Genomic DNA, 25,283 nt, shown 5'->3' with positions numbered 1-25,283 from the left:
TCTTCATGGAGCTGCTTTTGGAAATAGTTTAGAAGCTTTCAACTGTTTCAAAACATGGTGATTTGGCTGCTTGCTGAGTCAAGGTATAGGGCGACCATAGCTCTCCAGCTGTAAAAGATGTCCTCCTGAACTCGTTTCAAAGTGTTGGTCATTACCTATAAAGGCCAGGGTACATGAAAGTAGATCTTCTGCTATATAAACATGCCTACTAATTCAGATAATCTTCAGAGTCCCTGTTTTTTGTGTCCCCATTGGCAGGTAGGTGAACACCAGAGAGAGGTACGACATTCTAGCATTCACCCAAAACTCTATGGTTTAACCATAGAGCTTGGAGTCAGTGCTAGAGTGTTATCAGATGTGAAGGCATCACTTCCGGTTAGCGACAAAAGCAATGTCATCACACAGAGGATGCCAATTTCCTCCCACCGCCAATCTGAGCAGTGCTGGGTGGGAGATCTTTCACTATACCAGGTAGACTAGCAGGTCTAGTGTATATTTACATAGAAAACAAGGATATGTATAATGTATGTGAAGATCTTTGAACTGTATAGGCTAAACTTCAACATTAGAAGGAGATTTAGCTTCTGCTAAAATATTAGTGAAGTGTCTTAGAGCAAGGTTAATTGGATGCAAAGTGAGAAATGATGGAGAGAGAAGGGGAGGCCGCAAGATAAAGGAATGAGGACAGTGCAGGTCCTCGGTAGGAACCTTTCATGTGAAAAAGCCATGAAATTAAAGGGCTGAACGGCAAAGTCCCATGGGAGGCTGCCTCGAGTGCAGTACCAACTCGCATTTCGATTGGATGGCTGGAACTAGTTCCTTTGAACTCTTTACCCGTGGAATCATAAAATATTAAACTACTCTAATCTGACGGTTACTACTACCCCAGCTGTGACTTAACATTTAATTAAGTGCAAGCTCAGAGCTGCCTAGAACGTGGCCATTACCTGATTTAGTGCAACTGCAGGACATTTCATAATTAGCACCTTCTTGCTTCCCCCCTCTCCTTTTCACCTAATCCCAATGAAACAGCAGGTTGTTTATCGTTATGTCCGAATGCAGCCCTAGAAAACCGGCATTGCTGCGGGCGAGCCGGCTTCTGATGGTTATGTATTGGTGAAAGATTAAAAGACAAAAATTAGAGGTTAGAAAACAGGACTTTCTTGGAGGCGGCAGTTCTCCTGAAGATATGTGTTGGGATTGATAGTGTTAACTTATTAACTCAAGTTTGGTGAAGGTTGCAGGTGACCAGATTATTCAAAACAGTGAAATGCAAGAGATTTCAGAGCTCTGGCGAATGAATGACGGATAAAAGTCAGTATGGTCACACACAAAGCGATGCACGTTTGAACAAAAGACCTGATTTCATAGACACATCGATGGGTTCTAAACTTGTAATCATAGCAGACGTTTTTATGCACATGTCAACTCAACATGTGACTGCCATGAAAAAAGTCAGTGTTGTTAATTATTAGAAAAAGGATTAAAAATGGAAAAACGTATTCTGTCGGGTTAGCAGCTTCTAGGTGGTGGCTGGAGATGTCCTGGAATTGCAACTGATTTCCACATGACAGAAATCAGTTCCTCTGGAGAGCGTGGCTGCTTTGGAGTGTGGACCTTATGGCATTATACCCCTCCAAGGTCCTGCCCCACCCCAAATGCTGCTCTCTCCATGCTTCACCCCTAGGAATTTCCCAACCCAGAGCAGGCAGTCTGAAAATTCTGTGATGGTGACAAATATATGCGATCACATCTAGAACACTGTTTGTTTCCAGTTGCCTCCAGCTCAAAAAGAATTCCATAGAGATGGTGAAGAGCAACTTGATATGCTACAAATATAGCTGTTTGTTTATCTTATTTAAAACATTTTGATGCCTCATTTTCACCCAAATAGGATCTACAAGGAGGCGGGCATCAAAACTTTCAACAGTAGAACAGCATTTATTTAAAATAAAGTACATATACAATCAGTAAATAAAAACACACAAAAAGAGAGAGGCCAATAACAGTTACAGTTACTATTCATCGTCCAACTTTCTTGCCGAGACTGCAGGCAAATTACAAAATTTAGCAATGCAATAGGAACAATGTTAGATATGTAATAAACATTGTAATAAGATTGTAATAGAAAGTTAGGAAACAATGCAGTAAAAACAGTACAAAACATGGTGTAAGAAACACAAAAACTTGATTCCAGAAATGAGAAAACAACGCATTAAGAACAAGAAATGCATACAATAAAAAGTTCCCTTGCCTCTTTGTAAAAGCATCCTCCTAAACCGTTCTGTTTTACTACAGCTTTATTCCCTCTATAAAGTGCCCTCCTAAATAATTCCATTTTACAGTTTTCCTAATAGAGAATTTTGGGGAGCGCTGTGTCCTTTGTGTACTATGGCGATTGTTGTATAATACAATCTACAACACTAGAGAATAATTCCTGGTTATACTGTAGACAGGGGTCATTTTGTAGAAAATGAGCTGGAGGAACTCATTAGCATAACTCACTAGCATATGCCACGTCCCTTGACAGCACCGGAAGTATGTCATTAGCATAACTGATTTGCTGTTTTGGACCCAATCCTGGCCATTCAGGGCCAACATTGGACCCAAAGTGGCAAAAAGGGGCTGAAAATGTCTGAAAGGGGGCCCAAAATGGTCAGGATTGGGCTGCTGCTGAGTGGGAGAGGGATCCGCCACCTGTCAGAGGCCCGATCTGGGCTGTTTCGGCCCCAATCCAGGCTGAAATGGGCCCCAAATGGCTGAGAGTCAGGTGGGCGGGGCCACCTGTCATGTGACCTCTTTGGGGAACTGCCGGAACTGCATTCCTGCGCATTCCCACTCAAAATGAACCCTGACTATAGATATGTAAAATACTGAAATCCAAAATTGATTTCTACTGCCATTTTCATGTGATAAATAAACAGGGCCTTTTTTGCTTCCTGTTTCTTGCTTGCCTCTGCTGCTGCTGACCTTTTAAACTAAGATACGTGCTTTAGGTAGCATAGCAGTTTGCAGATTCCTTTTTCTGGCATTCGATATACTGGCAATTTTACTTGTAGAAAACTAAGGCATTTATTGATTTGATTTGATTTTTAGCCCGCCCTCCCCACAAACATAAATATGCCAAACAGTACAATTTTATATCCCCAACTAAGTTATAAATGATGCATTTTGTTGTCAAAGCAGTAAAGCACGTTTAGGTTTGATAAGAATTTGAGAACCGGTGTGGTATAGTGGTTAGAGTGTTGTACTACGAACTGGGAGACCCAGGGGTGAAAACGTAATCTTCCAAGGAAGCTGGCTGGGTGACCTTGGCCAGTCACACACTTTCAATCTAACCAACCTCACAGGGCTGTTGTGCGGATAAAATAAAAGAGAAGAAAATGATGTAAGCCACATTAGGTCCCCCATTGGGCAGGAAAGTAGGGTATAATGATTAAAATAAATAACTAAGAATTTAAAATGTATACATTCATTCCCCCCACCCCCCGAACATGCTGCTTTTTTCAGAAAGACTTCGGGGCAGGGTCTTTCATCATTTCTGGATAGTTTATATCTGCAGTAGTAATAAACTTGCATAATTTTACCATTGTATTGCATGTTCAGAATTTGGAGCGCTGTGCCTAACAGCTCCTCTGTGTTTTATTTCTGGAATTCGATAGGACTCCTGTGGGGAGGGGAAGAGCCTGGCTTCGCCTAGCACTAATGCAGAAGAAACTTTCAGAGTATATGAAAGCCTTGGTAAACAGAAGGGAACTTCTCAGGTGAGTAGTTATTATGACCTTAATGCTGAAACCTTGATTTCATCACACCTACGCTGGTTTTCTCCCTGAGCGTTTTTGCGGTGTCTGTCTTCATCACTGGAATCACGGCTGTTTTGGAGACGCACATAGGATTTTTGGACAGCAGCATGGTTTGAATGTAAAAGGAGCCGTATCGGGCAACTTTCAGGGTTGTCACATTGTGCTTGTCCTTGCAAGACAACTGAGAGGAGTGCTGTGTATCTGCCTTTTCCCCTACATGTAGATAAAGGAAGAAATTGTGTACACTGTCGGACATAAAGTCCGGCACAGTTTGTTTCATGGCCAGTACAAAGATTACAGATCAGGCAACTGGCGTGAATGGTGACAGTCTTATCTGCCTGCCTGCAGGAAAACCAAATTCCCGCTGCACTTCAGATGTGCCAGTATGCTTGCATTTTCAAACATGGAGTTTTTTATGGGGAAAATATCAGTACAGAGGGGCCCCAATTCAATAAGGAGGCTGGATGGCTGAAAGTTGAACCCTCTTATTCTTAGGGTTATGGCAGAAATATAGCAGCATTGAATGAAGCAGTAGAGTTCATTAAAAAGTTGACTTTCAAAAGTGAGAGGCCTTCTCAGTAAGCAAAGGCAGCTGGCAAAAGTTCTTCCAGATAGTTTTCCTAACCCCTGTCTTGCCTGTGTAGATTCATTCTTTCCCTCACTTAAAATATGCTTATGGTATTAGAAAGATCGGAGTGGGAGGATATTTGGCTCTCTGCGTTTCATAGTTAACTTATAAATCTATAACCTCTAGTAGCTCAGGGCAAATTTAATTAAAAAGTTATTAAATGTATTTTGTTAACTCTAAGATAGCATTAAAAATGACACATAGTGACTTATTTATTTTAATAATGGAAAAATATTTCCTTGCTGTTAATGGTGCTGAAATTTTGTATCTTCTTTAATTTTTATTTGCATTAATTACTTTACTCTAGCCCTGATTCAGAAAAAACACATTGAAGAGATTGTTTGGTTTAAACAAATGGTCATAGGAGGGCTGTATTGTAGGGAGGGGGTGGTCTCAGATACTTCACGAATGAATTAGGGACCATAGACTTCATCACTGTGTTGCCTTAGGTACTATCTGTTGCTTTAAGTATGTGTTCCTTTGTGCTACCTGTGCTTCAAGTATGAGCCTACTGGGCAGTTGTATGTTGTCTGATGTCAGTCCTAGAATTATGCTGCGTTTCAACATTTCTTCAACTCCGTATTGGATTCTTGCTAATGCTATGTCTTTGTAAACTTGTATTTATTTACCCTATACCATTGTTTATGGAAATGTCCTTGATATTGACTGTACTAATCTTGCATTGTGTAGTCCACTTTGAGTCTCAGTGAGAAAGGTAGACTATAAAGGACATAAACAAATAAATATTGCAAATGGCTTTTCAAACATTTGACATTTAAAAGCAGCCGTTGATGGAGGTTAGCAAAAGCTACAATTCAATGTGTGGGCGCTGGTGATCTATATCTAAATGGCTTTCGTTATTCTTACTTCATTCATGGGCCGCCTTTCTCACAAAGACTCAGGATTTTCCTTCATTGGAATGATGTTTGTATGTTGCAACCAAGAGGATGGTGTGGAATCCAATGTACGTTTATCTGTGTTACACTCCAATTATACTGTATTTTCTTGAAAGCGAGACAACCTTGAATGTAAGGTGACCCCCCCTCTGAAATTATATAGATAAGGTGCTTTTATTATTGGACATAATTTATATGTGAATGAAAGATGCTCCCCCCCCCTTTTATGGCATACCTGGAAAAAACGTATTCTTGCATTTGAGTAAATGCTACACCTTTTCGTTTTAAAAGATTAAGTGAGTTAGGAAGCCTGATTTCGATTTTTCTTGCAGTGAATTTTATGAACCAAATGCGCTCATGATGGAGGAGGAAGGTGTGGTAATTGCTGGCCTCCTAGTCGGCTTGAATGTCATTGATGCAAATTTCTGCATGAAGGGTGAAGACTTGGACTCCCAGGTGCTGGATGCTTGATTAACGTTTAATTGGGGGATCTTATTTTGTTTTGATTACACTGAAAAAAAGCCCAGCTTCTGTGTATGTGCGCCATAGTTATTGCATTTTGGTTTGATAAAACTGTTGCATAAGCTTTTGCTATGTTTACTTTTCATTTGACTTAAGAAAGTCAGAATTACGGAGGGCTGCTTGTGGCTTTGATTTGTATTTTCTTGATATTTAGAGGGAAGAGGAGTATGTTTTATTTCGCTGTGTGAGTGTGTGTGTTTGAAACATGCCTACAAGCCTTTCCTGAACCATTTGTCCTGTATCAGCTGTACAGAACCTATTGACCGTGTACTCTGTATAGTACATACTTTCCACTTCCCTCTGTTATGCTTTTTTCACTCATTGTTTAAATGAGAAATTACACTTTCTATTCCTCTTCTTGGTTTTCTGCTCTTGTAGTCACAGCTTTCACAGCTGAAAAAGTGAACTTTAGTACCCATTTTAAAGTACAGAGTAAAAGCAGACAAAAGGAAAATAATAATAACTGCACTTATATACTGCTCTTCTAAACAGATTAGTTCCCCGCTGAGAGCGATGAACAAACTCAGGTTATTATTATATCCACAATACAGCTGGGGAGCTGGGGCTGAGAGGAGTGGCTTACTCGAGGCCACCTGCTGAGCTCATGGCAGTAGTGGGATTTGAACCAGCAGAGTGCTGATTCCTAACCCAGCTTAACCGCTATGCTAAAGTAGCATAATCTAATACAAAACATGATCCCTGACCTGGTCACAATTTATTTTGGGGGATAGATCTGACGAAGAGAGCTGTGGTTCTCGAAAGCTTATGCTACAATAATGTTGCTTAGTCTTAAAGGTGCTACTGGACTCTACTATTTGGGGGATGAATCTATGTGCCACCTATCAGAGTCCTGTATGAGGCAGCTTCGAAGTTAAACCAATACTGTAAAATCATTTAAAATGATAATTATTAGTATAAAACAAGCCAGGTGCATAAAAACAGCATAAAACAATCACTGAGCACGCTAAAAAAACCTCTATAAAACAGACCTCTGGCTAAAAACAGATCATAAAATAGCTAAAAAGATAAAACCATTTCATGAAAAGCCTTGGTAAAAAGAAATGTTTCGGTCTGGTGCCCAAAAGACAGTATGGTCGGAGCCAGGCAAGACTCGAGGAGGAACGTGTTCCAGAGGCAAGGTGCAACCACAGAAAATGCCCTGTGGATAGTTGCCAGCCACCTCACCTCTGTAGCTGGGCACTGAAAGCAAGTCTTGGGAAGCAGATGGCAGACTGGACATACAGAAGGAGATAGTCCTTCTGGTACCCCACCCCAAGCTGTTCAGGGCCTTAAAGATAAGAACTAGCCCTTTGAATTCTGCCCAGAAACAGAGGGGTAACACTGTGTTTCAAGGAAACAAGTGGCTGGTTTTTTGTGCTTAAACAAGCACTTGCACTGTAAGAAGGGGAAATAAATTTTTCTTTGCAGACATAATCATGCCGATTTGATCTTTTTAAAAAAATGTATTATGCCTTTTTTTCTTGAACTTTGGGACAAATGGCAGAGAAGAGACTGTGGCTAGGGACATACAATGAGAGGTCAACACACTGCAGATGTCTTCCAAATCATGAGATCTAGAAACCTGCATGTTTGAGAAGGCTAGTAGAGATTTTTGGGAATGTACTTTGCCAGCTACTGGATTCTGTGTACAGGATCTAGAACGTGAGTAGCTGTAAACAAGAGAACTAAGGGGAACTAATTTACATGGAAAATTTCTATTTACTTGCTGGCAAGCAACTACTGTCCTGCCTTATTTCGATTGTGGGAAATAATAGAAGATCTCAGTAAGATGCAGGTTTAGTTCCCAGCTCTGCTTGGTTTATTTCCGTAAGATGTCTTCTTAAAGAGGCTGTAGCTGTGGTCCAGCAAGATGAACGATACAATTGCAAGCAGCAGTGTACACACACCAGAGTTTTCCCATCTGATTTCTTTTCAGCAGTTCTTTCTGCCAAACAGCAAAATGCCTCGTGTCTAAAAAGCCATTTGGGGGCTGGATTAAGCGGCTGGAGAAGGAACCAGATAGGAAGACTTGAGTGCCTGGCTCATCTGTTTGATTCATTGCCTTTCTTTAAGTTGTATTTGAAAAGAAATCTAGATTGCTTTTGACATGAAGTGTTTACGATCTTCTCTTGTAGGTTGGCGTTATTGATTTTTCTATGTACTTAAAGGATGGAAGCAGTAGCAAAGGCACTGAGGGGTAAGTATTTTCTCCTATTCAGGGTTTAGCAGCTAGATTGTTCTATGACGCTGAATTTTACTGGAAGCGGTCAGGCTGCCTTGTATCTTATCTCCAGTTATGCAATGCAATGCAAATACAGGCTTAACACAAACCTCATCATGATTTGCATAGCTTTTTTTAAACCTGGCATTTTAAGTTGAAACAATTCATAAGGAAATAAGAAAACTTAAAATGCTTAGAAACTATATGCATAGCCAGGTTATTCCCCCTCCCCGCCCCCACCGGTGATATGGCTTGCTTCAAACAGTTACGTAAACAGCAATACATCTGTTTTCATGCGCATGCATATATAGTTGTAACCATATTTAGTGCAGCAACCATGGTTCTGCTTGCATAAAGATGTATGCGACTGTATAAGCGAAAAAAGAGTCCAGTAGCACCTTTAAGACTAACCAACTTTACTGTGGCATAAGCTTTTGAGAGCCGTACCTCTCTTCGTCAGATGCATGGAGGGTATGTTTCTTCATAGCCTCCATGCATCTGATGTTAGGCATCATACCCACCTCCACTTACCTGGCTGGCGGGGGCCTCCCAGGCGCACTGCCAGGGTGGCACGATGATGTAATTGACATCATCGCACCGCCCCAAGAGCACTCTCATGCTTTGCCATGGGCCAATTTGGGCCCGTTTGAGGCCCAAATCGGGCTGCTTTGAAGTGGGCGCGCATCCTGCGCCTTCGCGGTGGCGTCACTGGAAGTGATGTGACTGTGCAGCCATTTTGTGGCTGCACCCACCACACTGTGTCAGAGTTCCAAATGTGCCTGTGTGCCCAAAAAGTTTGGTGACCCCTGCACTACTGCCTGCCTTTAAAGGCTATCTTGGAGCAAGACATCAGTAGCATTACTAGGGGATGCTCCCACCTCTTCAGGTGGCAGAGACCATTGAATCAGCCCTTACGTGATCCTTTCTTCTCACATATTCCAGTTACCCTCTCTTTTGCTCTGAGCATCATTTTCTGTTCTGTCTGACCCAGCAAAGCATGACTTGCACTTACTTTCCAGGCCAAAATGGGTTACCATGATTAAACCGAGGTTTTCTAATTCTTCTGACTTGGAGGGTATGTCCAAACCAAAGCTTGCAGGTTTGCCATGAAGTAAGCGAGGAATTGCAGCATGGAGAAGGGGTAGCAGCTGGCTTGTGAGCTCAAGGCTCGTTCACAGAATGCCATGCCACAGTTCTGGCTTGGTTTGAACTGGTTGGTTATGTTTTTCTTGGATTGTAGCGGCCACCTTGCTTACTGTTCCTTGTGCTCCATTTTCAGAGACGGTCAAATTACCGCAATTCTGGACCAGAAGAATTATGTAGAAGAACTCAACAGACATTTAAGGTGAAGAGCAGCTTACTATTTAATTGTAATCTGTAAAAAGGCTTGGTTGGCAAAAGCTAAATGTTTCAGTATAATTACTGGAGATCTCTTTAATTTAACAGTGCCACTGTCAACAATCTGCAGGCAAAGGTTGATGCTTTAGAAAAATCCAACACTAAACTTACCGGGGAGGTAAGTGGCAATGCAGTAAAAGCTTTATTTTTCTGTTTGGGAGGGGAAGTCAGGCACTGGTTGAATTAGGTTTTATCTGGTGTCTAACGTATTAATGTCTGTCAGACACAGGTCTACTAAATCTCATTTTATAAAATCAGATAGTTTCATACCCATTTTGATCAGACCGGTGAAGGTCGAATTCATAAGGGGATACACAGGGAACAGTCCTAGGTAGGTCTACTCAGACATAAGTCTCATTTTTCTCTGTGGGTCTTATTCCCAGGCAGGTGTTCGTAGGATCACACACAGTGTGTGTGAGCACGTGCACGCACATTCATTGGATTAGAAGTGATCCAGTCAGTTTGATATGCATCAGACCGTGATTAATTTGTGCTGAATTATACAGGGTAGTAATGGAACTCTTAGCTATGGGCTGCACCCTCGTTTCTCTCTGTAAAGAGGGAATGAATTCAAGAGAGTAAGTGGTAGCATCAGTCTAAGTTTTGTGTGCACAGAAAGTGGTTTGCAGTCCATTACTGGACCACTGTCTACTTTCTGATAGACCATCCAAAGTTTGCTGACTTCTGGGAGTCTTTAAGTTCTTAAAGAGAGTCACAGCAGCAAGGAAATGCTAGCAAGAGGAAATAATTCATGCAGTCCTGCTTTGTGAACTGATGGACCAATGTGGTTTTTTAATTACTTTGAAACAATGACCATGCAAGATTGAATTTGGCTGTTCATGGTATAAGGTGAAGTTGGCTGGTTCTCTCAGTTTCTCTCTCTCTAATATATATATATAAAATCTGCAGAGAAAGCCATCCACCCGTCTTTACGTCTAGGATTGCTGTTAATTCCGTTTGTGCACCCACACTGCTGACTTGCCAACTTGAATTGCCGTTTGCTGTACCTGCCCTGTGTTTGAGAGCTAGTGTAGTTTAATGGATTGAGCACTTCCGTAGATGTAGGATTATGCAAGATAAACATGGCATCTTCATGCAGTGGGATTTCTCGCTGCCATTTCGTACAGACAAGTACATATTATATCCTGTTATGTGGCTGTTTTCATGAACAACACTAATAGTTTTACTGAAAATATAAACCTTTATGATCAACAATAGAGATGGGCAAGAACTGGAAAAAGTTTCGTCAAATTTCATGAACCACGAACTTTCACGAACCTGCCCCTGGTTCGCAAACTGATTGATTTGGTTCATGAAAAGATCACATCCAGGTCAGAAAATCGTCACTTCCGGGCCAGCAGAAGGTCACTTCCGGGTCAGCAGAAGGTCTGTAGGAAGTCCATTCCAAAACCTAGGAAACTGATTGATTGGCACCAGGCTGTCTGCAGTCACGAACCAAAAAACGAATCAAATGAACCAGCCTAAAGTTCGTGATGGTTCGTCAGAAATGGGATATGACGAACCGCGGTTCGCGAACCATGAACCAGCCTGGTTCGTGCTTAATTTTGGTTCGTATTTCAGTTCGTGCCCATCTCTAATCAACAACATTCCTATTCCAACAACTGTTCTGTAACCTAGTAGGATGCTACGTGAGTATTAAGCCTTGTATTATGACCCCCATAGATAGGTATAAATAACTTACATGTAATTAAGCCAAGTCCAGCCTTCTGTACACCCCTGCATCACACCAGCTCTCTCAGACATAATGTTTTAAACCACTGTTGAGTACCAACACAGTATCTGTTGAAGCTGAAAATAATTATTTTAACTCCTGTTGCTATCTAGCTTGCTGTTGCAAACAATAGAATTATAACACTGCAAGGAGAGATGGAGAGAGTCAAAGAAGAGAGTTCGTACATGTTAGAATCCAACAGGAAGGTCAGTATGTTTATTGGCTGGGCATGGGAGGTAGATAGATTGGTTTCTTTATAGGGAATGGTCTGCAGATTGGCTGACGGTTTGTTCTGCTCTGCCCTTCTTGCTCCTGTTGCTTTTCCTGCAACATGCTGTGTGTGTTAAATTGGCAGAAACACACCAATATGTATGTGGCTTCTTCAGGTGGAACCCCCCCCCCCCAAATCTTCTTGGTCTTTAAGGTGCTACTGGACCCAAATCTTCTTCTTCTACTGCAGTTACAGGAAGCCGATTCTTGTTCTTACTCAAATGTATTCAAAGCTTAAGTTTACGTTATCTATTGTAATACACTGATAGTCAAACATCTTATGCGGCTTCAGATTTTCTAGCAGCTGCACAACACTAGTTTTAGAGAACACTTTTCATGATTCTTTCACTGGATGCTTGAGTGCTAAAAATTTCCACTTCGTTTGCTTTTCTGGTCTGTTGATTAACAGCAGGTAAATAAACAAGACAGAACTGCAGATGGACAAGCCTTAAGTGACGCACGGAAACAGCTGAAGGAGGAAACACAGCTACGGCTGGTAAGCAAGACAGGAAAAAGCTTAAGTTTAAAAACACTCCGAGTAAGGGGTCCCCAACGTGACACGTGCAGGCACCTTTCCTGGCACCTGCCAAGTATTTTTAGAAAGTAGGCAGGGCCAGATGGGCTTTTGTGCAGCAGAGGTTCTGTTTGGCCATCGGAGATCTGATTGGCTGTATAGATTTTTAAAATGTTGCTTTGGCATGATTGAAGGTATCATGATTGAATGATTGAAGGTAAGCTGTGCGTTTGCAGGTTTTTTAAAAAAAACAATATGTTCGTCTTATAAAGCATCCTGTTAAACAGAGCTGCTATCTGAAATATTAGTTACTATTAGAGTTATGCATAACCTCACCTCCTGACATTTTGTGGTTGGCTCCACCTCCTGAGGCAGCCATTTTGTGGTTGTGACAACCCTGTGTCAGAACTCCAAAGATGCCTGCAGGCTCAAAAAGTTTGAGGACACCTGCTCTAAACCTTATTTCAATTATTTTAGATAGCAGCCCAGGAGAGCTTGATCTTGTCAGGGCTGTTTCCACAAGGCTTACCTTCCCTCGGAATGACCGGAACATCGCACCAAAAACCGTGGAAGATCGCGTTTTCTCACACGAGATTTGTGCGATGTCGCGCAAATCTCGCGCAAGAAAATGCAATCTTCCACTTTTTTGCTCGATGTTCCAGGTCGTTCCGAGGGAAGGTAAGCTGTGTGGAAACGGCCCTGATCTCAGAAGCTAAGCAGGGTCAGTCTTGGTTAGTCATTGGATGGGAGAGTTGATAGCAGATTTGAGATCACTGCTGCATGAAGTATGAAACATCATGAAACAGGCATTTTCTGTAATGCCATATGAGTAGAAATCAAAATTAAAAATAAAAATAAAATGCCAAGTTGTTCATTGTTAACTGATGTGAGATTCTTGTATTTTATTTATTAAGTATGTCCTCCCTAATGGGGGATCCAAAGCAGCTTAAACAAATGTAAGGTCACAGCATAAAAAATAGCAAAAGAAAAAAGTAAACAAGACATTAGGTCAATCAGGTCAATCTAACTGGCCAAGGCCCCAAGCTGTAATCCACGGGCAGAGAGCCCTTCGTTTGACTCACACCCAGGGTATAAATACCTGCAGTAGGAGAGGAAAAAAACCCTCAGCGTAGTTGTTCCATTGTGAAGCCATCTTCCCTCAATTCCTACTTCTGCTATATTAGAGAGGAGGAGATGCTGTACTTTTTTAGATCCAGTTGCAAAGTGTGTTTTGAAGTGGGTCTTGAAGACTTGAGTAAGTTCAGAAAGTTTGAGTACCACTGCCTTAAAGACCACCAAATGTACTGTGGCAATCACCTTTCGTATGCTAGATTTTACTTCTTCAGGTACAATTGTGTCACCCATCTGATGAAACAGGTTCAACCTCTGCCTTATCTAAGCTCATAGTACAAAACATTGGGTAGAGTTAAAGACTGTCTGTTGCTTTTTCTACGGCAGGCCTCTAGTGTTCTGGAATTTGTCTGGAAGGTTTGCTCCTTGGATTGCTTTTTTGGAAGAATGGTGCTTGTGTGCGTTCAGAGGTGTGTTAATTAGCTAAACATAAGTTTCAGATTTCACGTGTGTGTGTGTGTGTGTGTTTCGATTTAGGATGTGGAAAAGGAACTCGAGGTACAGATTGGAATGAGACAAGAGATGGAACTGGCCATGAGGATGCTGGAAAAAGACGTTTGCGAGAAGCAAGATGCCCTGGTGGCACTCAGGCAGCAACTCGATGATCTCAGGGCCCTCAAACATGAACTGTCTTTCAAGTTGCAGGTAAGCAAGCAGGATTGGTTAGACTAAGACGGAGAGCCAGTCTCTAATTCTGAAGGATACAGCTGGACCACGGTGTAAATACGGAGAAAACCAATCCAGATTTCTGGAGCTACCGACTGGGCTGCATTGAACGGAAGGGAGAGGGGGAACCCCCTAAAGTAGGAGCAAGTTCACAAGCAGAGCTTTTTTTCTGGGAAAAGAGGTGGTGGAACTCAGTGAGTTGCCCTCAGAGAAAATGGTCACATGGCTGGTGGCCCCGCCCCCTGATCTCCAGACAGAGGGGAGTTGAGATTGCCCTCCGCGCCGCTTGGCGGCGCGGAAGGCAATCTCAACTCCCCTCTGTCTGGAGATCAGGGGGTGGGGCCACCAGCCATGTGACCATTTTCAAGACGTCCCGGAACTCCGTTCCCCCGCGTTCCCCCTGAAAAAAAGCCCTGCTCACAAGTATGTTTATTGCGTGTAGGCTATTGCGAAACGCGACTCTGAGGAAAGCATTGAAATGCATGCTATAACTGGATGTGCGTAGGTCGTGTGTTCATTAACAGCATTACAGAAGATGAAAGACTGAAAGAGTGGGAAGAAAGTTTCCTGTATATTGAGAATGGCATTCATTTGATTGTATATCTGCCTGTACACGCCTTATTTTAATTTGTCAAGTATTGTAAGAGTGAACTTTGCATTGTTAATTGCCAGTCTCTTAATTCTAGACAGGGTTTTGGGCTTGGGCATCAGGGTTCGAGATTCAGTTGCTCACCAAGAGAGCTTGAGAACGTTGTTCTCCCTGACCTGCCTGGCATTGTTAGTGGCTGCTAGTTGCTACCTGCTCTGAAACCTTGAGACAGGATGGATAAGAAACATAAATGAGAGCGCCACCCCAGCCAGCTTGGGCCTTGTGGAGAGGATACTCAACTTGGACTCCTTTATAACCTCCCCCCCCCCCCCCACACACACACACACTGAACCCATCTGGCTTAGTTTAACCACATTGACTGAGAACAGACTTTGGGATTGCGTTCTTCTTTGCCTGACTCCTGTTGCTTCCCTCCTCTGCCCTTAATTATGGATCAGCTGTATCTTTCCTGAGGTTGACTGTAACTTGGTGTTCTTCATTCAGGATTGGAAACCAAATCCTGTAGCCCCTTCCCAGTCCTTTCTCTATGGTTAGGGATGGGAATCATTAACCTGTACCAGATGTACAAGGGCACAAACTTGTTTATTTACTCCATTTATACCTCACTTTTCTCCCCAGCAAGTGCCCGAAGTGGCATACAACATTCTCCCCTTCTCCATTTTATCCTCACAATAACTCTGTGAGGTAGGTTCGGCTTAGAGTGTGTGAGTGGCCCAAGGTAACCGAACAAGCTTTCATGGCAGGTTGGGACTCTCTATCACCCAGATCTAGTCTGATGCTATACCCCACCACATTTTGGTCCAGTGTTCATGAGTCAAAGCTCACTTCGTCAGATACAATGAGAATGAAGATCCATCATTCCTTCTATTCAAGTTAGAAGGTGGGAGGGGTGTTACAAAGAAGGACCAGTTGAAGTCAGAATGCAGAAGCTTTGACTCATGAAAGCTTAAACCCTGGGAAATTTTGTTGGTCTTTTAAGGTACTACAGAACCTAAAGTTTGTTCTACTATTTACAGACTAACATGACTACTCACCTAAAACTATCTACAGTTACCAGTAACTGTTTTGCCCCAATTGGGCATTATATTTATTTGTTGTTTGTTATACTGCCCCCTGGTTTCTGCATTTCAGTGCTGCTTAAGTTGCAGATGGATCTATTAGCAACTGATCAGGCCTTGCATGCTGGTATTGGTAGCACAATTATTCCTCTTTAGACTAGTTCTCCTCTGAAGGGGAAAACTGTCTGACCATTTCCCCATATCCATCCTGTTTGCTTATTCTTTTCATGTGGTTCATACTTTCTCAGCTGCTAAGTGTTTAACTTGTAAGTTGTTCCAGTTGAAGATATGTTTGCAAGAAACGGTGAGTTGGGATATGAGTTTGTTTGCTTGCCTAGACACACAGGCTGATGTGAGTTGAAGTCTAGCGCTGTGACCTTTGAAGTTGGTGTTGTGCCTTGTTTACTGTTCTAGAGTTCGGACCTGGGAGCGAAACAGAAGACTGAGCTGAACAGCCGCTTGGAGGAGAAGACGAATCAGATGGCTGCAACCATTAAACAACTTGAACAAAGGTAAAATTGAAACTTGCTTATTACTGAAGCCTAATTGGAACCTTCTGCTGATTTGGGCTTCTTTAAAGCTCGTCTTTAATACACACATTTTTAGGGTATTTGAAAACTGATTTATTTAAAAAATTTCTGTGCCGCTTTTCCACCGAAAAAGGGTTGTCAAAATGGCGAACCTCAAAACATTTCAACATTAAAACATCAGGATGTTAAAACAGCATTTAAAATAAAGGTCTGTAAAATATTCAAACAATTCAATGCAACGTATAAACACACACAGCAGCACAACCAAGGAGGAGGTCTGATGAGTTATTGGGAGAACAGCAAACAACAACAACAGAAATCTTCACTCTCTGGCAGAAGATAACAATAACAGAAGTAAACATGGCACAGGGTTCACTGCTTCAGAATTAGTGTGCCATGAGAGAACCATGGAGGTTGGATCCCTTCACAACCCCACCGTATCATAACAGGGCCGTTTCCACATGGCTTACCTTCCCTCGGACCGACCCGGAACATCGCGCAAAAAATGCGGAAGATCGTGTTTTCTTGTGCGAGAAAACACGATCTTCTGTGTTTTTTGTGCGATGTTCCGGGTCATTCCGAGGGAAGGTAAGCCGTGTGGAAATGGCCCTGCTCAGGCTTTAAGGAAAGATAATTCTATGGGAACAATGTTTGAGGCAATATCTGTGCTACTGTCCTGCTGCCTAAAGGAAAAGATGCAGCATCTTGAAGACTAAAATGTGTTGCCACAGAAGCTACACAGAGAGCTGTTTGGATGTAATGGCGCTGTATAACAATCACTTTCCACACTCGCCCAAATTGGTGGATGTGCCTCAAAAGTGGTCATGAAAACGCTTTCCAATGAGTGGTTATTTTTTAAAAGTGTGATTGAAATATCCATAGATCTGCTTCTCATGTTTCTTAATGTGATATGGGCCGTTTTCCACACTGCTTTCCAGCCATGGAACATCGTGCCAAGCTCCTGGAATGACAGCGTCTTCCTGGCATGATTTCGCGCGAGAACTTCCGCGAAAGCGCACCAGGCACTGTCGTTCCAGGAGCTTGGCGTGATGTTCCGTGGCCGGAAAGCAGTGTGGAAAACTGCCATGGTGATCTTTGCATTCAGAGCAAAGCGTAACATCGCAATGTACGGTCACTGGTGTCTGTTGAATTAACTGGTGTTTTCTTCTGCTGTCTGTTTCCTTTTCCCCTCCCTCCCCGACTCCCCATGTCATCATTATGACCTTTTCTCCATATAGTGAAAAGGATTTGGTGAAACAGGCAAAAACTTTAAATAGTGCAGCAAACAAACTGATTCAGAAGCACCCGTAGACTCCTTTCCCCTTCTTTTGGCTGCAGCTGGTCACCTTCCAACTCTGACATCTCGGCTCAATTATGAGGGAAAAGCAAAATGAGATTGATAAATTTAGACGACAAACTTAAATGGTCATCACCTAAAGTTGACTTGGAATTTTGTGACATTTTTAAAAAACTTTTGGGGATGGGTGGGTGGGTGAGGGAGTGGAAGCGTTAGCATATAATCCTAACCCTGTCCTGGTTATTTGTCGTTTGAACAATAGACAGACCCGTAACTACCCCAGAAAATTGCAAACGAGATAAAATGTGTTGCTCTATACATACCATTGATACCAGATGTGTAACAAAACAAGCTTTTAACCTTGTTCCTCTTGTTGGCATATTGGAAAGCTGCAAAGCTTTTCCTCTTGGCAATATTAAATTCAAAAGTAGTGGGGTAATCTTTTGCATTGCCTTGTTGTAAAATAGATGAAGCAAGTATGTGCACGGAGGGAGGCAGAGTGCCACCATCGGTGCCTGCTGCAAGCCGCGATCTTTCTGCTGTTCCGTTGGATGGATCTCAAGGCCGGGAAAAGCACATATCACAAATGGATGACTTGCCACTTGATAACCAAAGGCTCGTGTGCACTGCATGTTCTTCTCCTTGTGCACGTCACAGATTTTACGTGACCTGAAAGTGTGTCTGACCTGCTGTGTCTGGATAGCTTGCCGGTCAAATTATGCATCGATTCCCCACTAATGATATTTAAAACTGTTGGAAATCGGAAGTGGGATCAAATGATACCCCTTCACTTTACAGTAGCGCAGAACATGTTACTGGGACTTGTGTGTTGCCGGTCAGTGCAGCTGTGTAATTCTGCCTGGCCTTGTGCTGGTTCCTGGCTTTCCCCCCTCTTCAGTTCTATATGGGTGCCAATGCATTGATTCACTGACCGTTTTCATACTCTTTAACATCACGCAAAACTCACGGAATGAGGGCGTCTTCATGGCATGATTTCTGATGTCACCCCGTCATGATTCCGTTTTCGTGGCGTGATGACGTCAGAAATCGCGCCATGAAGATGCCCTCGTTCCGTGAGTTTTGCGTGAAAATGGCCACTGTCTCTGTGGATTAGTGCTTTTTTCCAAGAGTGTGTATCTGATGTATAACCCCATTGCTTTGCTGTGCTTGGGCATAAGGCAATATGCAGAGGAAGCCCCCACAAAAAAACAGCAAATAAATAGTACAGTGTAAATAATGCAAACTGAAATTGTACTGACTAGCAATTGAGACAGGTCATTGAGAAATCAAGGCAGTTTCCCCTCCTGTGTTAATGAAAAACCATTCATTTACTCCCCTTAGATAATGTAGTTACTAGCTGCGTTTAAAAACTGTGAACCATTCTTAACCTTTGCACTGCCTTCTACTTCGGACTTTATTTCCATTTTTTTTTAAAAAAGAGCAGCTGTCCTAGGCCGTTTCCACACGGCTTACCTTCCCTTGGAACGACCCGGAACATCGTGCAAAAACCGCGGAAGATCGTGATCTTCTGCAGTTTTTGCGCGATGTTCCGGGTCGTTCCGAGGGAAGGTAAGCCGTGTGGAAATGGCCCTCTTTAACTGAAGAACACTGATGATAGGTACATGTTACCTTTTCTTCCCTCCCACGACGATGCATTTTATGTAACAGTTCATAATGTTTTTTATCTTGCTGAAGAAAAGTGAACGGAACTGGTCGCGAATTACTGCTGATCAGTCCTTAACTCATAGTAGCTACAACATACAATAACTTTTTCTTGTTGTTTCCAATTTCCTTTTGCTCATTAATATTTGTATCAAAGATTCTGGTTCAGATAGAGGATTTGCCAAGAATTCTAGCAAATTAATGACTAATGAAAACATAGAAAAATGCAGACTCCCAGCCTTAACTGGGGGGATCAGTTGCAGGCCACGTAGAAGGAGGGCAGGATGCGGGGTGGCCAGCACGTTAGGGGTGGCGCGGGCTTTCAGCAGCCTCAATGGGGGCAGAGCCCACACAGCCCAGATTCAAATGCCTGGGCCAGCCAGTCAAATCAGGCTGGCCCAGGCGGTGAGGGGCGGGGAAGAGGGCTAAGGACCTGGGAGGCGTGCTTCCTGTGCAGGTCCACTGCCCCTTCTTAGGAGGGAAGCAGCCTCCATCCCTCAACAGTTGGCTCATGCCGGTATCTGCAACTCAAATTTTAGAGCGAGACTGGGGGTCTTTTTCCTTTAGTTGCTGGTCTCAAAACAGAACTTAATGTAGATAGCCCTGTCAATACTCTCCAAAGTACTCAGAGTTGGCTTTTATGAGTTTAAATAGTCCACTCCTCCTTGGCGGGGGTCCCTCTTCATAAATCTTAGAGTTTCCCACTGAAATTGAAAGTATTGGGGCGGTGGTGGTTTGTAAAAGGAAACATCGACTGACATGAATCTTGCTGTCTGGTGTAAGTGCTCATGCTGCCTCGTGGCTTGTAAAAACTTCCTCTGGCAGAGCAGATGAAAAAAAAATAACTGAATTGAACTTTGTGGGGTGTGTCTGAAAATATACCCAATTAATTCGGAGCAAAGTCTGTTGAATTAAGCTTTAAAAATTCCACTCACGACTTGGCAGAAAGAAAGCTCTCATCAAAATTCCCACATTGTTATAATTGTTACAACCCCTCCTCCTCTGAGGCTTAGAGCCAAAACACATGAGAAGAAATACCTAGGTTCAGCACGTGTTCTCTTACCTCAAGGTTTGCCGGGATCTGTAGGCGTCCTGGAAGCTTAAAGTTTAGCATTTACAGAGCAGCAGGAAGGGAAATACAGGCGCCTGTATTTCCCTTCCCCTTCCTGCTGCTCTGTAAATGCTAAACTTTAAGCTGCCAAGACACCTGCACTTCCCAACAAACCTTGAGGTAAGAGAACAAGTTTAGCATTTACAAAGCAGCAGGAAGGGGAAGGGAAATACAGGCGCCTGTATTTCCCTTCCTGCTGCTCTGTAAATGCTAAACTTTAAGCTTCCAGGACGCCTACAGATCCCGGCAAACCTTGAGGTAAGAGAACACGTGCTGAACCTAGGTATTTCTTCTCATGTGTTTTGGCTCTTAGGCCTTGAGCTTCCACGTGATCAAAATCCACTGGGTGATCTCTAAAGAGCCACCTGGCTGGTGCCATGCATTATGGACCACCAGATGAAAAGTAAAAACGGGACAGGGGAACGCATCCCTGCCAGAAGGGAGGCCATTGTCCCTTCCTGAAGGAACCACTTCTTTATCCATTCCTGGCCCTCCCATCTGTTGAAGCCATGCTTTGGAAATAAGGCCACCAAGAGGGGCATCAGTGCCCCTGGTCTGAGCGGAGAATTCCTCAAAATAATTTTCAGAAGTGGAAGCTGTCCAAACTCTGCAAATGAGATGAAAGGCTTGGTTTGGACTGAGAGAAAGCTCCCTTAAAAAAGGTGTTTTGGCCTGCGGGGGCTTTGACACCCTGCCACCACTCTGCCCCTTTCATTCCCACCCCCTTGGCTTGGACTGTTCTGCTCATGCCAACTACACGTTAAGCAATCTTAGTACCCAGATGAGCACATGGTACAGCCCTCCATGTTTTTCACATCTTCAGATACTTTGACATGGGATGTTTTCACATAATTGAGCCCCCCCCCAATACACACACACTGTGTGCACTCAGCCCCCTTTCCCACATTGCAGGAATGCCTCAGTGGGCCAGGAGATCCAAATACTTGCCCTGTGACTCTTGTGTTCAGTCTAGAACCTGATGTACTTAACCTGATGTAACAGTTGTGGAAGAGACCAGACAAATGCACTAATTTCTTAATATAGTTCGGTATCCCATGATGCAAGTTCCGGTTACATGTGTAAAGCTGCAATGTACCGTCAATTTTAAAAGAAAAAAAAATTAATACTGTGTACTTGAGGTTTGCTTTGACTATGGATAAAAGTGATGTTTTATGTTTATCATCTAATGACTGTAAACTGTAGTAATAGAATAAAAAAATTGAAAATAGAAGTTTCTTCTGCCTGGTTCACCTACATTTTGATTTTTTTAGATTATTTTTGTCCCCCCCCCCTTACTAGCCGTTCATGTACATTCTTTCTCTCCCCTCCACCCTGCCCTGCAACATCTTTGATTGGCCTTGCTTTGCTTTTATTTTATTCACTTTGTTGCTCGAACTCAGTCTTCCTCCCCACCACGGCTTTTGTTTTTTATCACAAGTTCATGTGGCTCAAATCCAGATTGCAGCAGGCAGAGAAAGAGCGTCAGTCCCTGGAGGAGGACAACCGGCTCTTCAAGCAGGAGTTCGGCGACAAGATTGACAGCCTTCAGCTGGAGGTGGAACAGCTCAGGAAGCAGCGGTGAACAGATGATTGATTTCAGTTTTGGCTGGGAGGGCATCTTTGGCCAGTTGGCTTGCCTGTGTTCGGTGATACAATTTGCATGTGGCTGATTCCACACACGTTGGATAATGCGCTTCCAATCCTCTTTATACATCACTTGGAACAGATTTTTTTGTGCGCGGAACAAAAAATCCACCTCAAACGATTGATAAAGTGCATTGAAAGTGCATTATCCAACCTGTGCAGAATCAGCCTGTGTTATGTAGGGAACCCTTAAATACTGTCATAGCAAGCTCCCTCATCAAGAAAGTGAGCTCTAAGCCTTCCAACTAGAATGCAGGTTTTTCTTTGTCTGCATCCATATGTACTTCTCCATGAGGGTGACCAGAGAGGCGGATAGAAAACAAGCAGTCTGTAAAAGTTCTCATCTGTGTTCAGTGGGACCTGTGTGCCAGGTAGGTTGCCCATATGTGTGAAGCCGTGCACACTGTTTTGCAAGAACAAATTAAATTAATGATTCCATGAGTCTTGGGGTGATTCTGCACACGTTGGATAATGCACTTCCAATCCTCTTTATAGATCATTTGGAACGGATTTTTTTGTGTGCGGAACAAAAAAACCACCTTAAACGACTGATAATGTGCATTGAAAGTGCATTATCCAACGTGTGCGGAATCAGCCTTGGATGCACATATTCAGCATGCCTGATGACACCCATGTGCAGTTGATGACTGTTCATGCTGGTGACCTGGGGAATTTTAGGCTGTGCATATGGACACGTAAGGCTCCATAAGCTCACATGGGGAAAACTGCCATTGATACTTATTACCTGTACGTGCAGATGGAAGCCTTGGCCAGTTATGGTCCCTGTGCTTATATGATGCACACGATGGTCATTGCATATATTTGCATATACCTCTTTGAGCCCATAATGTGTGAAGTGGCCAGAGGAAGAGGCACTCATGTTCCTGTTTCTCTCCTTCCTATCCTCAGAGCTATTTTAGGAGGAATTGAGGGGAAGAGGAGGAAACAAGGAGCTGTGTTCAGTTACGCGTTCCTAAAATTGAAGGGCACTTTGGCAGACCCCACTTTGTCATTTCTGGTGTTCCTGAAGGTTGTCTTATCCCCAGGTGGCTGCAGGCGGATGGTGGGGAAATCAGCAAAAATTGCTCACCCCTCTTTCTGAACACTTTAAGTGTATTTAAGTTTTCAGAACTATTTCATTGCTAGGAGAGGGCCCCTCTCCCTTGGACTAGATTCTCTTTGTTTACTGCAGAGAAAATCCATGGGAAGTAGAGATTGGCACGAAACGGAATATGAACTAAAAAGAACCATGAACCGGCCCGGTTTGTGGAAGCTCATTTCCATGAACTTCCGAATTGGCCTGCCGGTTCATTTTAAATGCAGTGCCCCTTTCCATGCTGCTACAAAGCTGCAGGGAAAGGGGCATTTAAACCCGAGGATCAGACAGGTTTAAATCATTTAAACAGCGGGGCTTGGCTGCCCAGCCAGGAGTTCCTGGCCAGCCAGCCAAGCCCCGCTGTTTAAATGGCCATTTCTCTGCCACTTGGAGCAGTGGGGAAATGGCCATTTAAACAGCGGGGCTTGGCTGGCCAGCCAGGAACTCCTGGCCGGGCAGCCAAGCCCCGCTGTTTAAATGATTAGCTGCTTGTCAGGGATCTCCCCAACAAGCAGCTGATCCACGGGTTTAAATGCCCCTTTCTGTGCCGCTGTAAAGCAGCATGGAAAGGGCCATTTAAACCCCACAAACTATGAATCACAAACCAGTTCACGAACTTGCCCCAGTTCATGGAAGTTCGTGGTTCATGAAAACGTATGAACCACAAACCGCACGGTTAGTTTTTTTTGCGGTTCGTGCCCACCTCTAATGGGAAGCAATTGCAATACTACATTGAAGGGAGAGACCACAAAATTAGCACAGTAGGTATTAAACAGTTTTCTATATCATATAGAACTGGCATTCTGTTTCAGTAGGGCTGGTAATTGCCAACAATAGGAAGTCTTTTCCCTCTCCCCCTCAGTCCAAAGGAGAATAGACAAATTTGTCGATTGTGTTTAGGTGGGAAGCTAGTGGGAGCCTTTGCTAGCGGACCACGGTATCTATTTTTGGTTTCAAGGAATGGATAAAAGGGGTGTAACTCTGCAGCCTTCAGTATTTGATCTCAGTTTCAGAAGAGGAACTCAGCTAGCTTGCAGTTAGTGTCTGATGTTGTTGAACTTTTCTGTGCTCTTGTGTTATTAATTAGGAACCTGGCCTGTTGAGAAAAATCATATTAGAAACATGCAACTTGAATGAATCTTTTCTGATCTGAGCTAAACTTTCTTTTGGTTCTGAGGTGTTGCATTTAAAATACTCATTCTGCAGATTCTTGTAACTGTGTATGTTCTTTTCTTTCTGTCTTTTCCCCCCTTCAGTGGCTTTTTTATTGAGGCCAGTAAGTTTAAAGCTTGTTCTTATTAACACTTCCTCCATGCTGTTTCTGTAGGAGCCAGCTTGAACTGGAATTGAAACGGGGACGAGACCAGGGGTTACATTCTCGCTATGGAATTCAGGAAAACAAAAAGTTGCACAGCCATGGCAAGGATTTCCAGAAGACAGGGTCAAAAATGGTAAATCTCCCTTTCTGCTATATGTTTGTGGCTTAATGGTAGTTTCCCTTTTAACCCAGACTGTTAAATCTCTGTTTTGTAGCTGTTGCTCTTACTCTTGCCAGCAGCTGGGTTGCTTGCGGATTGCATAGTGTGAGATTAGTACAGTCAGTATCAAGGACATTTCCAATGCCATAGAGTAAACAATGCCATAGAGTAAATAAGAACATAAGCAAAGCCATGTTGGATCAGGCCAGTGGCCCATCCAGTCCAACATTCTGTCACACACAGTGGCTAGAAATCCAGTGCCATCTAAAGGACTGTCAGTGAGGCCAGGACACCAGAAGCCCTCCCACTGCCTTCCTTCCAGCACCAAGACAACAGAGCACCACCTCCCCACAAAGAGAATACCATCTATCTCCTGTGGCTAATAGCCACTGATGGACCTCTGCTCCATATATTTGTCCAGTCCCCTCTTGAAGCTGGCAATGCTTGTAGCTGCCACCACCTCCTGTGGCAACGAATTCCATGTGTTTATCACCCTTTGTGTAAAGTAGTATTTTCTTCTATCTGTTCTAACCCGACTGCTCAATAATTTCATAGAGTGCCCACGAGTTCTTGTATTGTGAGAAAGGGAGAAAAACACATCTTTCTCTACCTTCTCTAACCCGTGCATTATCTTGTAAACCTCTATCATGTCTCCCCTCAGTCGTCTTTTCTCCAGGCTAAAGAGCCCCAAGCGCCTCAATCTTTCCTCATAGGGAAAGTGTTCCAACCCTTTAATCATTTTAGTTGCCCTTCTCTGTACTTTTTCCAGTGCTATGATATCTTTTTTAAGGTGTGGCGACCAGAACTGTACACAGTACTCCAAATGAGGCCTCACCATCGATTTATACAGAGGCATTATGATACCGGCTGATTTGTTTTCAATCCCTTTCCTAATAACCCCTAGCATAGCATTAGCTTTTTTTATGGCAGTCGCACACTGTGCTGACGTTTTTAGTGAGTTATCTATCATGACTCCAAGATCTCTCTCTTGGTCAGTCTCCGCCAGTTCAGACCCC

The 25,283-nt window shown here is 43.2% G+C and overlaps 1 protein-coding gene across 7 annotated transcripts in view; it reads left to right on the top strand.

Annotated features, from left to right (window-relative positions):
• Nucleotides 1-25,283, top strand: part of RUFY3 (RUN and FYVE domain containing 3) — a 74,014-nt gene that overhangs the window by 34,859 nt on the left and 13,872 nt on the right. For 3 of the 7 annotated variants that reach the window (XM_054989825.1, XM_054989828.1, XM_054989830.1), the window contains exons 4-14: nucleotides 3,663-3,764; nucleotides 5,660-5,783; nucleotides 7,985-8,046; nucleotides 9,350-9,415; nucleotides 9,517-9,586; nucleotides 11,314-11,406; nucleotides 11,880-11,966; nucleotides 13,593-13,760; nucleotides 15,864-15,961; nucleotides 21,508-21,627; nucleotides 24,117-24,240. In XM_054989825.1, coding sequence (XP_054845800.1) covers nucleotides 3,663-3,764; nucleotides 5,660-5,783; nucleotides 7,985-8,046; nucleotides 9,350-9,415; nucleotides 9,517-9,586; nucleotides 11,314-11,406; nucleotides 11,880-11,966; nucleotides 13,593-13,760; nucleotides 15,864-15,961; nucleotides 21,508-21,627; nucleotides 24,117-24,240 — 1,114 coding nt within the window. Of the gene's footprint in view, nucleotides 1-3,662; nucleotides 3,765-5,659; nucleotides 5,784-7,984; nucleotides 8,047-9,349; nucleotides 9,416-9,516; nucleotides 9,587-11,313; nucleotides 11,407-11,879; nucleotides 11,967-13,592; nucleotides 13,761-15,863; nucleotides 15,962-17,217; nucleotides 17,738-21,507; nucleotides 21,628-24,116; nucleotides 24,241-25,283 lie in introns of those variants that run through there. The other 4 variants (XM_054989826.1, XM_054989829.1, XM_054989832.1 and 1 more) reach the window with 2 other exon arrangements.

This window comes from Eublepharis macularius, chromosome 10 (genome assembly GCF_028583425.1).
Source record: "Eublepharis macularius isolate TG4126 chromosome 10, MPM_Emac_v1.0, whole genome shotgun sequence".
In the NCBI taxonomy this organism is placed as follows: Eukaryota; Metazoa; Chordata; class Lepidosauria; order Squamata; family Eublepharidae; genus Eublepharis; species Eublepharis macularius.
This window is presented reverse-complemented; position numbering and strand designations above follow the sequence as displayed.